Raw genomic sequence first — 15,284 nt, forward strand, 5'->3', positions numbered from 1 at the left:
TCATGATCATGATCATTTAAAAAGCATAAAGTTTACTAAAAAAAAAAAAAAAAAAATCCAAATCCATTCAACTATGACTTCCTTATGGTGAGGTTTATCTTTTTGGACACATTTCAATCAGTAAAATATACTAGTTACCTCCATAATTAGCATTTTATGCATCAATAGTTTGTGATAGTTTTGCTTTTTGTTCTTACATGCTTAAAGTCAGATCTGTTTATGGTATTTGATGTAAAAAAAAAAAAAAAAAAGTCACATAAAGGGTTCATAATGGTGCACAGATTGAGGGGATATCTAGTTCAATGTAGTTGATGTTTAAAACGGAGTGAAAATACACCAACAATGTTCAGGAAGTCACCCTGGCAGCATCTCATGTTCAGAGAGACAAAGAAGGTGAATATAGAATGAATACCTGCTAAATCTGAAAGTTGTCTGCTGTCATTCATGGTGGCACATTTTCAGCTCACATAAGGGGACAGACACCTGCGTGTGGATAGAGATGAGTTTGCCCAGGCTTCAAGGATTGAACCATTTTCCAAAGAAGAAGGGATCATCTAATTATTATTATGGATTCATTTCAATTTAGTTTATTATGATTTCAAGGCACATTAATGAGATAATTCAACCAGATCATAGAGTCAAATTGATTCAAAGTTTTCTATCCAAGGAAAACAAGTTGATTACATCGACTTATTGACTCGAAAGCAACCCCTCACACCAAGCATGCTTGTAGCAACAGTGGAGAGGAAAAACTCACTTTTAACAGGAAGAAACCTCCAGCAGAACCAGGCACAGTGTGAGCGGCCATCTGCCGAGGCTGAATGGAGTTTAAGAGACAGAAGCAGACACAGAAAAAAGAAGCAGAGATACAAAACTGTCAATCAGCCCCACAGGTGGCCCGTCCAGGAAACACAAAGCCAGGCAGATGAGCTCCCATGTCAGAGGATGAAAGAGAGCACATACTGCTGTGGTAGTACTGCAGTCAGTCAGAGAAACAGGACTTCACTTAAAAACAGGCCAAGCTCCAACATCTATAAACAAAGGTGTTGATGGCAGCAGCACAGCTGATATTTCTCTCCAGGATGGTGTCACAGGCATACAGGAATAGACCAAATGAAGCTACTATGATGAGAAAAAGCAGAGAGAGCATAACGTTTAAGATTGAGCTAACAAATCCTGCAGAATAGAGATGATAGAAGCAGAATGATGAAAAGAGGACCCTATGTCCTCCAGCAGTCTAAGCCTATAGCAACATAACTACAGACAAAGCTTAGGATTACCTGATCCGGTGTATAAGCTTTATCGAAAAGGAAAGTTTTAAGCCTTGCCTTAAAAGTAGACAGCGTGTCTGCCCAATGGACTAAAACTGGTAGTTGGTTCCACAGGAGAGGAGCCTAATAACTAAAAAATCTGCCTCCCATTCTACTTTTGGAAATTCTAGGAACCACTAGTAAAGCTTCAGATTGAGAGCGAAGTGCTCAGTTAGGAACATAAGGAGCAATCGTATCAGATGAAGCTTGGCCATTTAAGGCTTTATATGTTAGAAGATTGCATTAACTTTGTATTAGAAAATAATATATTATTTTAATTTCCTCTCCAATATTTTAGGGGTGTATAAAATTTTATTGCTAAATGAGAAAGTAAATCTCCTTTTTTTTTAAACAAAAACTGTAATCTAGATCTCGATGTACAATAAACCAATGGCAGCTGGATATATTCCTTTAAAAAACCCACTTTAAAGAAGACCTCAATCAAACGTTGGCACATTTTCAGATATTTTCCACATTTATTTCCAAACAGCACAGAAGTGTATGGCATTTTAGCAAGCAGACCACAACCATGGAAAATAAAATGACATAAAATCGCCACTATAGAGCTATATAAATATGATATGACATATAAAAAAATTACAAAGTCCGCTCGCAGGCCTCCACTGGGCAATTGCGAGGGCTTAAACGTACAAAAAGAAAAGTGTGGGTACAGCAAGCACTGATCCGGTAGTTGCAAAAGAACGGCCTTAGAGAGAAATTTCGTGTTTTCATCGACGTTGAGACGAAACACGTTCTCTCCTTTGCTTTGTTTTCATAATGAACTAACTCTGGGAAGATTTGTTTTCTTTTCAACTTTTACCATTTTTAAGGGTTGAACATTACAAGTACAAATACTACACATATTCACATTATCATAGTAAGTTACTAAAACCAGAACGCTTTCTTAGTGTACTTGTATGTATTTACACAGGAAAAACTTCGTACACTTGCACTACTGACAGGAATCTCTTCTTCTAGCTTCAACAATTAACAACCTCACAATTATTCACACCAACCGGGTCACAGACTTCCTGCAACCATTTTTTCTCAGGTTTCTGTTGCACAGACTCTCTAAGATACAAACAGCAGTGACATTTTTAGTATAAATAAATATTGCAACATTAAAAATCAGTCAGTTTTCTTTAGGCGCTCCACTTCATGCTTCATTTGGCTCTCCTTCACCAACGTGAGGAGGCGTTGGGGTAAAAACCGGAGTGGAACAGGCAGCGTGAAGGCGAGGTGACGTGCAGACGAGATGTGTGGATATGGTGGGTGAGCGCTGTCGGAAATGGGAGGACAGGTAAAAATGGCTGTTATAAAGGCTATTACCCAGAAAGAGCTTCTTACAAGACTAGCACAGGTGTAATAAGATCTAACATGCAGCTACAGTCGCACATAGGAGGTGCCGTAGAGGATAAAATGTTTCTGGGTGATCTTCAAAAAAAAAAAAAAGGTCTCTTTAACATTCATGTTCTACAGCCCCCCATCCCTCCCTCCCCTACTGGGGTTTGTCTGTCTTGTGCGCGGTGAGGAAGGCCATGCCGTGGGTCCTGAAGTGCGTGTTGAGGTCGGTCGCCTTGTCGAACCGCCGCCCACACACCCTGCAGCCCAGGTTCCCGTCTCCGTCTTCCAGGTGTGCCAACGGGGAGGCGTCGCCGGGAGAGGTGCTCGGCGAGCCTGGAGCACGCGGTGTGCCGCGCTCCGTGTCGTTCTGCGTGTCTCGCACCCTGTGAGTGATAAAGCGGTGTCTGCTGAGCGAGCCGGCCGACGCGAAGCAGACACCGCACTGCAGGCACTGGAAGGCGGCCGTGTCACCTCGGTGCTGCGGGATGTGACGCTGGAACTCGGCGCCGTCCTCCGTGGAGAAGCCGCAGGGGACGCAGCGGAAGATGCTGTCCTCCTCCTCCAGCTCGCTAGGTGCTGATGAGTTTGAAGCCATCGATGCTCTGGTTCTCTTTGCGGGGCCTCCGCCCTCCTCTGTGGCGCCTTCCTCTTCGTCTGCCTGCCTGCCTGCAGGAGGACCGACCTCGCCATCATGTTCAGAGGAGCTGCCCGCTCCTTCACCTCCTGTAGCTGCTCTCTTCCTGGTCAGAGGAGGACCCTGAGGGTGAAACAAATCAGGCTCATTAGAGAGGTCCTAAACAGGAGGCTGATGCTTGAATGCATGAATCAAAATGGCAAAACTGAAAGTAGAGACTAATTTCTAGTGATCTAAAGCCTTTCTGCTGCCATTCAGTGATTAACAGGCTAACAGAAGTATTATAAAGTCTATTCTCTGAGAGACAGGGAGTCAGATTAATGACTTTAGAACTGGGGTGATATGATCCACTTTTTAACTTTTGGTGAGGATTCTGGATCAACTACAGCTGTCTGATTCGAGTTTTTAGGTAGACCAGTCAGGACATTATTGTAGTAATCAATTCTGCTATAGATGGTCGCATGAATTTGTTTTTCAAGGTCTACTGAAACATTAGTCCTTAATCCTGGAGATGTTCTTCAGGTGATGGCAGGCTGATTTTGTTGGTTTCTATAGTCTTCTGAAAGTTCAAGTCCATCATTCCACTCAGATTTGGAGCCTGATTGATGGTTTCTACCTGTGATAAATGAAGCTCTGTGCTAACTTTTAAACACTATTATTTTGGTCCAAAAACTATTCAGTTCTGCACTGATTTAGCTTAAGAAAACTGCAACACATCCATGCATTGATTTCTTCTCTGTATTTAGCCAGTGTTTGAATAGGTTCCCAGTCACCTGGTGACATCTTAGGTTACATTCACACTGCAGGCCTTAATCCTCAATTACGATTTATTTGTTAAATCCCATTTCTTTAGCATTGCCATTCACATTTCCAAATAAATGCGACGTATATGTGATCTCCTGTGTGAACTGCATTCATACAACGCCAGTGTCCTGCATGCGCAGTAGAGGACGAAATGACGTCACAAGCAAGCATGCTCTGTGTTTACGGAAGTAAACATGGATGGTAGTGCGGGAGCCATCTAGCTTCATATCAAAGCTTCCATCTAAAGTGATCCTGCTAAAAGGAAGAAACAATTACTCAGCAAAAGTACTTTTTATTTACCTGTCCATCTGTTGGTCTGTGATGGAGTCGAATATGTTTGTCCAACAAGAAGCGGCTGCCAAATGTTCTCTTACCTTCTGTGCAAAACCTGGAAAAACAGATAAACACATAACAGAGTGCTCTTAGTGCCCCCTAATGGTCAGGATTTGGCTTTACTGGTTCCTTAACAACGGAACTAGAAAAATCGTATTTATTTTTAGAAATTACTGACCATACTGAAACTTCACTTGAATTAAAATGAGAGCAGTGTGTCTAGAAAAAGGTTTGTCCCCGTATATAAGAAGAAATCTTAGGTCATCTATTTTAGAAAAATAACTAAAAAGATATTTGAATATTATAATTAAAATAAATACATTGCTGAAAACCTCAGAATATGAGTTATAAACTAAAGATTAATAAGGCAGTCCCTGCAGAATGCTGCATCACGGGATACAAACATTAAGTGCAGTGGATAGAAAAACTGATTAAAAATGCACAAGCGACCAGAGTTAGCCATAACCTTAAGAGGATTGTGAAGTAAAGTCCTTGATCTGTAAAGGGTTTACAATGAAAAGAAAGTGTCTGACCTATTTTGCAAACATCAAAACCGTCTGACAGCTTTGAAAGTCAGCAGTAAGGTTTGTGATCCGTGGCAAAGAGGCCAAAGATGGATTAGTCATATTGCTACGCTTTAAAATAGTTGTAGTCTCATGATGTAGTTTACCATCTAGTCCAGCTAATGACAATAAGTGAACGAGACTCGATAGAATCCAGCGGACAAGTGTGAAGATGCCTCTAAGGAGATGGAGCATCTTTACTTGTGTGAGCCAATCAGAGCTGAAAGTCAGCCATGATGCTGCTGAATGGGATTTTAGACAGCACCAACTGGTCTCAAGAGTGTTTCTTCTTATAACTATGAGTGCATCGTTTGGTGTAAAACCCTTTGTCAGGGTAACTAATTCATTAATGTAAAACTATAATATTGTAATGGTGTGTTGTGGTTTGAATGTGAGAGTTTGTTTTATAACTGTGTAGCCTATGTAACTGCTGCCGTTGGGACAGTGGATGGAAATGGCTTCAATCCAGCATGTTTACATTTACATTAACATTTACAATCAAATTAATTAATTAACTTTATGCCAACACTATAACTTTCTATTCTGTGCTTTGAAATGATCAATCCCTGCAGCACCAACACCATAAGTTTCATTAGCTGGAAACCAAAATCATAAAACTCCAAAGGTAATAAAAAAAAAAAGCTTAACATATCACTCAAAGTTTTAATGTATGATTTTCTGAATTTAATACATTTTTTATTATGTAGTTAATTTGTTGAAATAATTATCAATACAGCTCGACTAGAATTGCTTCTTGTAGTTTGATCAGATTAGCTTCTAGTGTTTGTTTTGTGAATATATACATAAAAAACTAAAGCTGCTATGACTCACTGGCAGTGGAAGACTCTTTTATTGCCCTCATGAATGACCCTTTCGTGACGTCGCAGGCTGGAAGAAGTGCTGAACGTTCCGCCGCAGATACGACAAGGGAACTGTGGAGCGACCGCATTGAGAAAAAAAAAAAATACAATCATTGATATGATCCCATTTGTTTCACTACAGCTCGAAATCCACGCTCAGGACCATGTCCCACCTTGCCGTGCTCCATTTTCACATGACTCTGGTAGTCGTCGTTGTCAGTAAAGGTGGTCTGACACTGAGGGCATGTCCACTCGTTCACGGCAGTGGAATGACCACTGCCCCCTGTGCCGCCACCAGACTGGCCACCTGGGGCTTCGTAGTCCTCATCTCCCTCATCGTCATCATCCTCCTCCTCTTCCTCCTCCTCCTCCTGCTCCCGCCCCCAGTCCTCGCCGTCTGAGGTGTCGGGCTTTGCAGAGGGTTTCAACTTGAGGCCGGATGGGCTGGACGAGTTGGTGGGAGCTGAGGCTGGGTTGGAGGTGTCAGGCTGAGACTCCTGTTTGGCTGCAGGGCCTCTGTGGGCGGTCTAAGCGGGATGACAGGGACATTTTACAGAGTTCCCAAACATTTTTCATGACTCAAAGTTGATGCATGGAAGATACTTCTACAGTCAACAGGATGGGATATTTGAAAAAAGCAATCAATAACAAACTCCTTCATCTTTACTGTTGAGCGTCCAGCTCCAGTCCTCCAGAACTATTTTCCACCAAATTCTAGATGGATCTCTGCTCCATCACACCTGAATCAAACAGCTGAATCATACCCACATGGGTCGTCAGTTTCTGCTTGAAACGTCCATTTGATTGAGGTGTTGGAAACAGGAACCCATCTTAATGCTTCTTAACGACTGGAGCCTGCGACCCCTGCTTTAGAGGAAGGTGGATAAAAACACAGCAGTTCTGTTCTTGGTATAGAACTTAGAACAAGGTCACCGCTGGGGAACCCTGCCAAGGCCGACCCAAGATTTGATGTATGCCTTTTCTGACACCGCATCCATTGTGGAGAGCAATGGATGGGCAACACATAAAGGCAGTGACAGAGAGCGCACTGATCCATATGCTCACCTTGATGTGCTCCATCATGGAGCCTTTCTGGGCGTAGAGCTTGGTGCAGTCGGGACACTTGAACACATGCACTTTCTGCTTGGCTAAATGGGTGTCAAAGTGCATGTAGAGCAAGGGTTTCTGGGTAAAAACCGTATCACACATCACGCACTTGTAGATCATCCTGTAATAAGAGAAGAAAAAACTTTGGTTTCCTCTCAAATATTTCAAATAAAGGAAGACCTTTACATGGCACATCTACATACTTGGCCTGTCCTCCTGTTAGCGTTGGGTGCTGGGTGCTAATGTGGTTTTGGGCGCTGGGGGAGGACTTGAAGGCCATGGGGCAGCTGGGGCACTTGTGGAAGACCTCACAGTGAGCTGTCTGGATGTGGGACTTGATGGAGTTCAGGCCTCCGAACACAACCTGGCAGCTAGAGCACCTGGAAGGAGCAGGGTGAGACCATTTTGACTTAACTCAGACATCCCTACTGCACGGGGAGGCTAGGTGTGTCAAACAAAATATGCAACGACAGAAGAAAACCACATAAGAAAATGCAAACTCATCTAAAATAAATTAAAAGTAAAGTTTAACTAAAAACACATTCCTGGTATCACTAAGAGGAAGAGCTTAAAGAACAGTAAGATCACCCTTTTTTGTAGTTTTTTTTTTTTTGCCTAAACAGCATTTTTACAACATAACCCTTATGGACCCTGTTGTACACTGTCGCCACCTGCTGACAGTACTAACTCCTGCATCCATCAGCTTTACAGCTTTAGCTGCTGTTTCAATACACTACTGATTTAATAATGTATCCAGTCATGAGGTCTTAAGTTAACTAACAAATGGAGGGGGAAAAAAGTGTTAAAACACAGAAATAAAAAAATAACGGAGAGATACGATCAAGTAAAATGCCATACGACTGGCATAAAATCAAATACAAACAGCATAAATACAAAACAACAAGCCGGTCGCTGTAACCGCAGAAAATCCTGCTTCACAAAGATAGAATGTTATGGATAGGATGAGTCTTGAACTGAATTAACCTTGGTCAAGAGGTACAGATGCACCGACTGATGTAATTGGGAGAGAATACCGCAATTCTTTATATTTTTCAAAATAAAACGTCACTCAGTCTCTGATCGTCGATAAATTATATATATATATATATATATACTTTTTTCTGTGCGGCAACCAGTGGTTGGGGACGGCTGGATTAGGAGACTTGGTGAACCTTTAGGATGCTCAACCTTAGAAGAACTTAAAGTTATTGTTTTTTTCTTAATCCATAAAGGCTTTAATAGTACGACGGAGTATTAGGGCCAGGCTAGAGATTTTTTTTATTTTGAGAATAAAGTTGTAACATTACAAGAATAAAGTAGTAATATTATGAGAATGAAGTCATGATACCACAAACCGTTTCAGAAAGAAAGCTTAGAGCTACGATCAGCATATGATGGCCGACCGGCACTACCAATCAGCAACCTGATCACACTTTGACATACTGTCCAATTGATGCTGCTGTGCTAAAAGATTTCCTTATTTGTTAAACTGATGAAGTATAACATCACATGATGCTCGATATTCCTCACTTTAGGGAAAACAGTGCTTCTTGTAAGAGTTATCATAAAATATAACTTTATTCACATAATCTTAGGATTTTATTCTCTTAATATGATGACTTTATTCTTGTCATTTTACGACTTTATTTTTGTAATTTTATTACTTTATTCTGGTAACTTTATTACTTTATTCTCGTAATTTTAGGGCTTTATTCTAATCATTTTATGACTAGTTTTTTAATTTTAAAACTTTATTCTCGTAATTTTACCACTTTATTTTCGTAATGTTTTACTTTATTCTGGTAATTTTATTACTTTATTCTCCTATTTTTATGACTATTCTCGTTGTAACTTTATTCTCGTAATTTTATGTTTTTATTCTCGTAATGTTGCGACTTCATTCTCGAAAAAGAAAAAAATCCCTCTAGCCTGGCCCTAATACTCCGTCGCAATATACTGGTCGGGTTGTTTTATGATGACTACATTCTCCTAATAATACAACTTTATTCTTGTAATTTTACGACTATATTCTCAAAATAAAAAAAATAAAAAAAGATCTCTAGCCTAGCCCTAATGCTCCATCATATTGATAGAGACCCTTGCTCTCTAAATATTATTTTTCAACTTAATAAACAAAACAATTCTTTGATTATTTTGGCGTCGATATTAAAACGTACGAGAGGAGCTGAAACATTTAGGAAAGTAAACCAGGTGAAATCTTCAATGATCCACTAAGGAATGAGTGATTTCGGCTTTAAAATTAAACCTTAAAAATTATCTGAATTTTGACAGTTTTACAAGTGTCTCCCTACCTGTAGCCAATGCGCCTGGCGAAGTGAAGACAGGCCTCATCCAGGTGAGTCTGGAAGCTGGTCTGCCGCGCAGTCCCACCACACTCAGGACAAACATATGGGGCTTTGTGTTTATGGATCCTCTGGTGGGCGGAGACGGCGCACGAGTTAGGGAGCATCATTGGAGGTGAGCATTGGCTGCACGTCTGGGAAAAAAACAACAACAAAAAAAAGTTAAACATTCAGTGTATGTTGCTGTTTTTCTCCTTAAGATAACAGGTTTGTTTCTCACCGAACTGGGAGCACCTCTGATCTGCTGGAAGTGAGTTACCAGCTCTGCCTTGCTGGAGAATTGCGTTTGGCACTCTGGACACTTGAAGTTGTTGTACTGCAGCCCCTCAGCCTTCTTGCACGGCAGCGGCATCAAGGCCTGGGGCCCCTGAGGAGCACGGCGGACAGGTCGAGGCGGAGCTGCTGCAGCCGGAGATGAGGTGTCCTTCATGGGGCTGGAGGTAGCGGTGGCGGCAGGACCTCCTGACGTGGCAGAGGGAGAAGAGACTGGAGGAGAGGACGAAGAAGTAAGCAGGCCTGGTTCAGCCAGACGATGGAAAACAGACAGGAAATATGGGTGGTGGTCAGTGAAGATGGGTGAAAAGAAAAGATGCTTCGGGTGGAATGTCAAAGACTCACGGTTCCACTTACCACCAATCGGCATAATGTCCTGCTGGCCAATCATCTGCTCCACTGTGACAGGCCTCATGACCAGATGGGAACACTGCATGACCAGGCCACGCTCCTTGTGCTCCCTGGCGTGCAGCAGCAAACTGCACTTGTTGAAGAAGGCCAGCCTCTTGGCGCAGTGGTTGCAGGTGACCTCAATGCGGAGTGAGCGCCGGTCGTAGTGCCGCGCCAGGCTGCGCTCCAGGGCGAATGCGTCTCCACACTCCAGGCAACGGTAACCTGTGGCGGGCAGCGGGAGCCCCCACTCGGGCGGCGGAGGCGCAGAGAGGTCGGGCTTGTAGCTCGGCAGGAGGTTTTTGCTGTTCAGGATCTTGTTGAAAGCCTCCACCAGGCTCGACTGGCTCCGGGAGATGACGGCTCCTGTGTTGTTAACGATTGACGCGGGTTTGTTTGCCTGGAGGGTGTTGCCCGAGATGGCGGTGCCGCCTCCATTTGCCGATTTGTTGGTGGCCGTGCGGACGCTTATCCCGCTGGCAGCGACGGAGAACTTTGGGGAAGAGGCCACGGCGGGTGTTGCAGGCAGGGCGGCAGACTTGGTGATGCTGACGGCCGTGGCTGAGACCTTTGCCTTGTCCGTAGATGCCATCTTGTTTTGGACTTTAGTGGCAGCGGCGAGCATGACACTGCTGGCTGCAAGCGTGGAAACAGGCAGAGAATTTAGAGCACTTACTTTTTGGGATGATGTCGTGGTGAGAACGGGTTTCTGGGTTTTGTTCGCTAAAAGCTTGTGTTCCCCAGTTTGAGCTTTTGGCTCCAAGCCTTTTCCTCCAGCACCACCTTTTGACGCCACTCTAGTGACCGTCCTGGTAATCCCACCAGTGGAGGTTTTAATGGTTTTTATCCTGACTTTAAGGGGCCGGGATGGAGCTCCAGGCGGTGCAGGTACAGCACTTGGAGCAATTTCCCCTCCATCAGTGGAGGAAGGTTTAGACTTGCCATCATCCACCTCCATATTCTCCTCACTGGTCCTCATATTTTCTCCCTTTTCTCCTTTGCCGTCCACAACCCTATCGATCCCGTTTCCCACTTCCATCTCCACCTCCTCCTCTTTAGGCACCCGCAGCTCTGAGGGAGGCGGAGTGGAAGCCACAGCGGGACTGGAGCACGTCTTCCCTGGGACCTGAGCTGCTGAGTTTGGCATCTCTGGTTCGGGGCTCTCTGGCGAATCTCTCTCCTCTATAACATGTTCTGGATGTCTCTCCTCCACCTGTGGAGCCTCCGCTGAGCTGGGCTGTGGGACGGGTGCAGACGGAGTGTTCCCCGGTTTTGGTTGGGATGCAGTAGAGGATGCTGGCTGCGACGAAACTGAATCAGACTTGTATCGTCTGCTCATCTGAGCGCTAGCTGGAGAGTCTGGGTTTTCCTGGATAACAAGCGGACTCCCCAAATCTGGGTCTGAATCCTCCTCCTCCACCTGGTGCTGAAACCCCCCCGCCCCGCCTTTTGGGGCGCCGTTAAAAGGTTGCGATGAAGGTGCAGAAGGAGGAGCTGAAAGCAGAGGCTTGGGCGGTGGAAAGAATGGCAGGGCAAGTCCGGCGGCTAGAGAAGAGGACCCGGCGGAAACTGAGGAAGACGAAGGTAGTGAGGCTTTGACAGCGTCTGCTCTCTCCTCAACCGTATCCTGCTGCTGTTGGTGCTGCTGCTGCAGGAGCTGCATTTTCCTGGCCCGACCCACTGGATCTCCAGACCCCTGCGCCACCAGCGGTTTCAGTCTGTTGAAAATGTTTCCCCCCTGCTTGTGAGACTTGGCCGTACTGACACCAGCCGCTTCTGCAGACGCTTTGGGAGTGTTCACAGACCAGGGAGCGCCATTGGACTGATTCTGGCCGAGGGGGAGCGGCGTGGAGACACTGGATGCTCCGAAACCGTTGTGATTGAGGGCTTCAGATTCCGCACAAGCACCAAGTCGTGGACCCGCGTCCGCTCCTGCCATCATATCGATGGGGTGCTGGTCAGAGTCTCCGTCCCCACCATCTACGGCCTCGTGACGAACTTTGTTCTTTACAATCACACTCACGATGGAGGTGTCTGCCTGGCTGTCTGCGGGACTGGGCGGCCTCAGAGAGGACCCCACACCCACCACGCCTTCCTGCTTTCCCAAAGGTGCACCTGCAGGTCCGTGGGGTCCCTCAGCATCATCAGGAGCGGACTGTATGGCCTCTTTGGCATCTATGTCGGGGATATCAAACGCTGCCAAAAGGTCATCAAAATCTGGGGTCTTCATGTCCCCCATACCGGGATCCACTCCTGGACAATAAAAAAAAAAAATACTGAACTGTTAGGATTCAGCTGCAAAGATGGAATCCCAACATATAATTAAAGCACAAAAGCTGTCAAAGAACTTCAGTTCAACACTTAGAATCTAATTACTTAGCTCTATATTAATGTCATGATTTGCATTTAGTCACTTAAGGGATCAGTACAAGGAATTTACTTAATGATGGTTTTTCTTAACCCCTGATCTGCCGATTCTGCTTCACTGCATTTTTGTTTTTAACAAGGACTTTAAAACAAAAGTGAATAATGCATCAGACTGCATCTTACCAACATAAATCAAATTTTAACTCCTTTCAAACCAGAAGGCAACATTCAGTTGGTTGATTCATTTACACATCAAGCAAAAGGTTTTTGGTTTTAATTAATTAAATCAAAAGAAAGAAAATATTTTTTTTCCTTTATTTTATCTGCCAATCAGGGTAAAAAAAGGTACATTCTGATCAATGTCTCTTTACCACATAAAAATGGTTGAATTAAAGCAACAGAGCCAAAAACTAGGAGGTACAAGATCATCCTCATCTGTGCATCCAAGCATATGTCCTTAACCTTTATCTGGTTTCTCTACTAGCCTCCAAACAAAGTGCTGCCAACATGCTGCCGCTTTACACGCTTAGAGACTAAACAATCAGTCTTAATGCTTTCCATTAAAAGGAATAAAACTGATCTTTCTCAATTGAGTGACCAAACTCACTTTTCCCTTTGGCAGGTTTTTGCAAAATTTGATTTTGGTCAATCCTGCTAACAGTTAAATACTGAAGGGTTTAGTAAATGTAAACATTGAATAAAATTATTAGTAGTAACAACTGCTTTCTCCTCATTTTAAAAAGCTTCCAGCCCTCTCTGACACTTTTAGCATATTTGGCATAATCATAATCTGTGCCACATATGGGAAACCCCTGCATCGATACTCTACTCTACATGCTTAATATTCCCATGCAAATTGTGGAATAAAACAACCAACAAACAATGCATTTCAAACAGTCCTTTAGCATAGTCATACTTCATAAATCAGCATTGGGATGTATTGTGCGGCCCTTTTACAGAAGAAATAACAGGATGGATCTGTGCATGTGTGGTGCAGATTCAGTTAAACGGTATGCTCATAAAAATAAAACAGAACCACTCATAGGGAAATTAAAACATGTAAGAGAGGATAACTTTTATGTTTTATGTTCTCTCTCTGTCGAGCACATTTTGGATGTGGTTTCCAAAGCTTCCCCAACCTCATGATTGTGGTTAGTAGAGGGTAATGTGAGTTCTGTGGCTTAACCAACAGTGTTCCTAATTTCTGTTTAATGCAGGTCATAGTTTGGCTACTTCACTGCTGAGACATATGCAAAACCTCTGTAACAAGCAGGGGATGTAAAACCCGGATATACCCCATTTAGCATGGATAAACATCTTAGTTTGTTTACTAAATCTATTCAGCTGTGTAATGATTCATTTGCAGTAATATTATGGGGTAATCACTTGTGTATGTGATTATTCTGGATTACTTATTTTATATTACTCTGCTAGGAAATTCAATGCAATTACATACATTTACTTGATGCTTTAAGATACACGTTTTAAATAAACAAGGATAAAATAGTAAAGCTTGGGAGGAGAAATCCTGATATGTTGACAATGAATCTGAGCCGTGTGGCTACACGAGTGCTACACATTAAATGTCTTCAAAGATGTCGGTTACCGGTAAAATGTATCAAGGGTGCGTATATATTACACATTAATTGCCAAGCTCGAGGGAAGATGAGGCAGGTTGGATGGGTGTTTCGGTCTCCGGCACCAGCATCGACTTAGCCGGCTAGGATGGAGCAGCTAGCGGCGACGTTTCAGCAAACCAACCCCTTCTCCGATGACAGGTTCGGCTCTTTTAACCATGAATGGAGTAACACCGGTTTAATAATGCTTTTACTACCATTCAATGGTTTTAGTAGGTGGACGTTTGGGGGTCGGTTTGTTGCTAAATAGCGTTTCTGTGGCCGCGAGCTCCGTTATTTTAAGCTAACGATATTCCCTTCCGTCTGAGGCTGCTGGCCGCTGAGCTCCAGCCAAGACGGAGAGGAGAGGGGTCATCGAGCTAACGAGCTAGCCTCGGCCGTTAAAAGCAACAGGAGCGGTCCGCTGGCTTCGGCTCTGACAGCGGTCACAGTCTACTGTTCGAGGGCTCGACGGTGACGGAGAAAATGATGGCTGTGATGGGGATTTTACTTTAATATTTGATGTATTTTGGATTGTTTACCTGGATGTGCGATTCCCGACTATCCTAGCTCGTTTTCAGCAGAATATGCTGCGCTTCTAACAAGGTGCCGCCAGCGACGGAGCCGGGTCTGTGTGCCGATTCTTTTTTGGTTCACGATAAGGACCGTGACATAAAAGCTTCCAACCACCTCTTTTCTGTAAAAATTAAAGGTATTTAGAATTTCATTTTCGTCACTACTTTGTTGTATTGTGTTGTAAACCTTTCGTTCCATTTGAAAATGAGTTAGTGTGGAGATTCTGCTTTGGGGTTATTATCACCATCATACTGTACCTACGATTCACCAGAAGATGTTTGAAGGAAATCTGAGATTATTATATAAAAATTAAGGCTGAATCTGAATTGGGTTCTGCAATTTGACAGTGACTGAATAAAATTTGATATTAGAAGGCAGTGTGTCCCATCTTTTTTACTTTAAATGCAGTGTTTGTGTGTACATGAGTAAAATAAGAGTGTTAACTTTTACCTTCCAGATCAAAACTAAAAGATCCCAAATCAACATGTAAACATTACAAAGAGCTGAGCATTAGGATGTCCAATTTTTCATTACTATCAGTTAACATTTTATATAAAAGATGAGGTAAAGCTACATGTGGAATGTAATATAGCCTATTTCATGGGAGAAAAAAAAAAGTGTTTTAGGGCAGAACCCCTTTTCAAACCAGGGTCGAAAGACTCGAATCACGAAGTAGCGCCGCAATTTCCATCACTACTTGCTTCCCGTCACGTGACCACGCGCATCCCAATGAGTCGCGATACC

At 43.4% G+C, this 15,284-nt stretch overlaps 1 protein-coding gene and 1 non-coding gene across 6 annotated transcripts; both read right to left on the reverse strand.

Moving 5' to 3' along the window:
- Positions 1–1,762: 1,762 nt before the first annotated feature.
- On the reverse strand, positions 1,763–14,593 carry znf687b (zinc finger protein 687b). Of its 5 annotated transcripts, none has more exons than XM_038279326.1 (11): positions 14,507–14,593; positions 9,949–12,234; positions 9,539–9,834; positions 9,268–9,452; positions 7,159–7,335; positions 6,914–7,076; positions 6,022–6,375; positions 5,820–5,920; positions 4,393–4,480; positions 3,126–3,411; positions 1,763–2,589 (listed from the first exon to the last, which is right to left on the reverse strand). In XM_038279326.1, exons 2-11 carry the CDS (start codon positions 12,218–12,220, stop codon positions 2,489–2,491), a joined length of 4,023 nt encoding a protein of 1,340 aa, XP_038135254.1. In that variant the 5' UTR covers positions 12,221–12,234; positions 14,507–14,593; the 3' UTR covers positions 1,763–2,488. The 5 variants fall into 5 exon arrangements, with proteins under 5 accessions (XP_038135254.1, XP_038135253.1, XP_038135252.1 ...); XM_038279325.1 differs by having other exon boundaries at positions 1,763–3,037; XM_038279324.1 differs by having other exon boundaries at positions 1,763–3,411; positions 9,539–9,780.
- Positions 6,747–6,881, reverse strand: LOC119779687. The gene has a single exon (XR_005280266.1). It is a non-coding gene; the product is annotated as a small nucleolar RNA SNORA13 (small nucleolar RNA).
- Positions 14,594–15,284: the final 691 nt, after the last annotated feature.

Source organism: Cyprinodon tularosa, unplaced genomic scaffold, assembly GCF_016077235.1.
Source record: "Cyprinodon tularosa strain WSP-4 unplaced genomic scaffold, ASM1607723v1 ctg15, whole genome shotgun sequence".
NCBI lineage: Eukaryota > Metazoa > Chordata > Actinopteri > Cyprinodontiformes > Cyprinodontidae > Cyprinodon > Cyprinodon tularosa.

Excerpts from the sequence above, each read along its gene's own strand:
- znf687b (XM_038279322.1), bottom strand. The coding sequence starts at position 12,220 with ATGGGGGACATGAAGACCCCAGATTTTGATGACCTTTTGGCAGCGTTT. Across the intron at positions 6,376-6,913 it reads CCATGATGGAGCACATCAAG|ACCGCCCACAGAGGCCCTGC; the intron begins GTGAGCATATGG and ends CATCCCGCTTAG. Across the intron at positions 3,412-4,392 it reads ACAGACCAACAGATGGACAG|GGTCCTCCTCTGACCAGGAA; the intron begins GTAAATAAAAAG and ends TTTCACCCTCAG.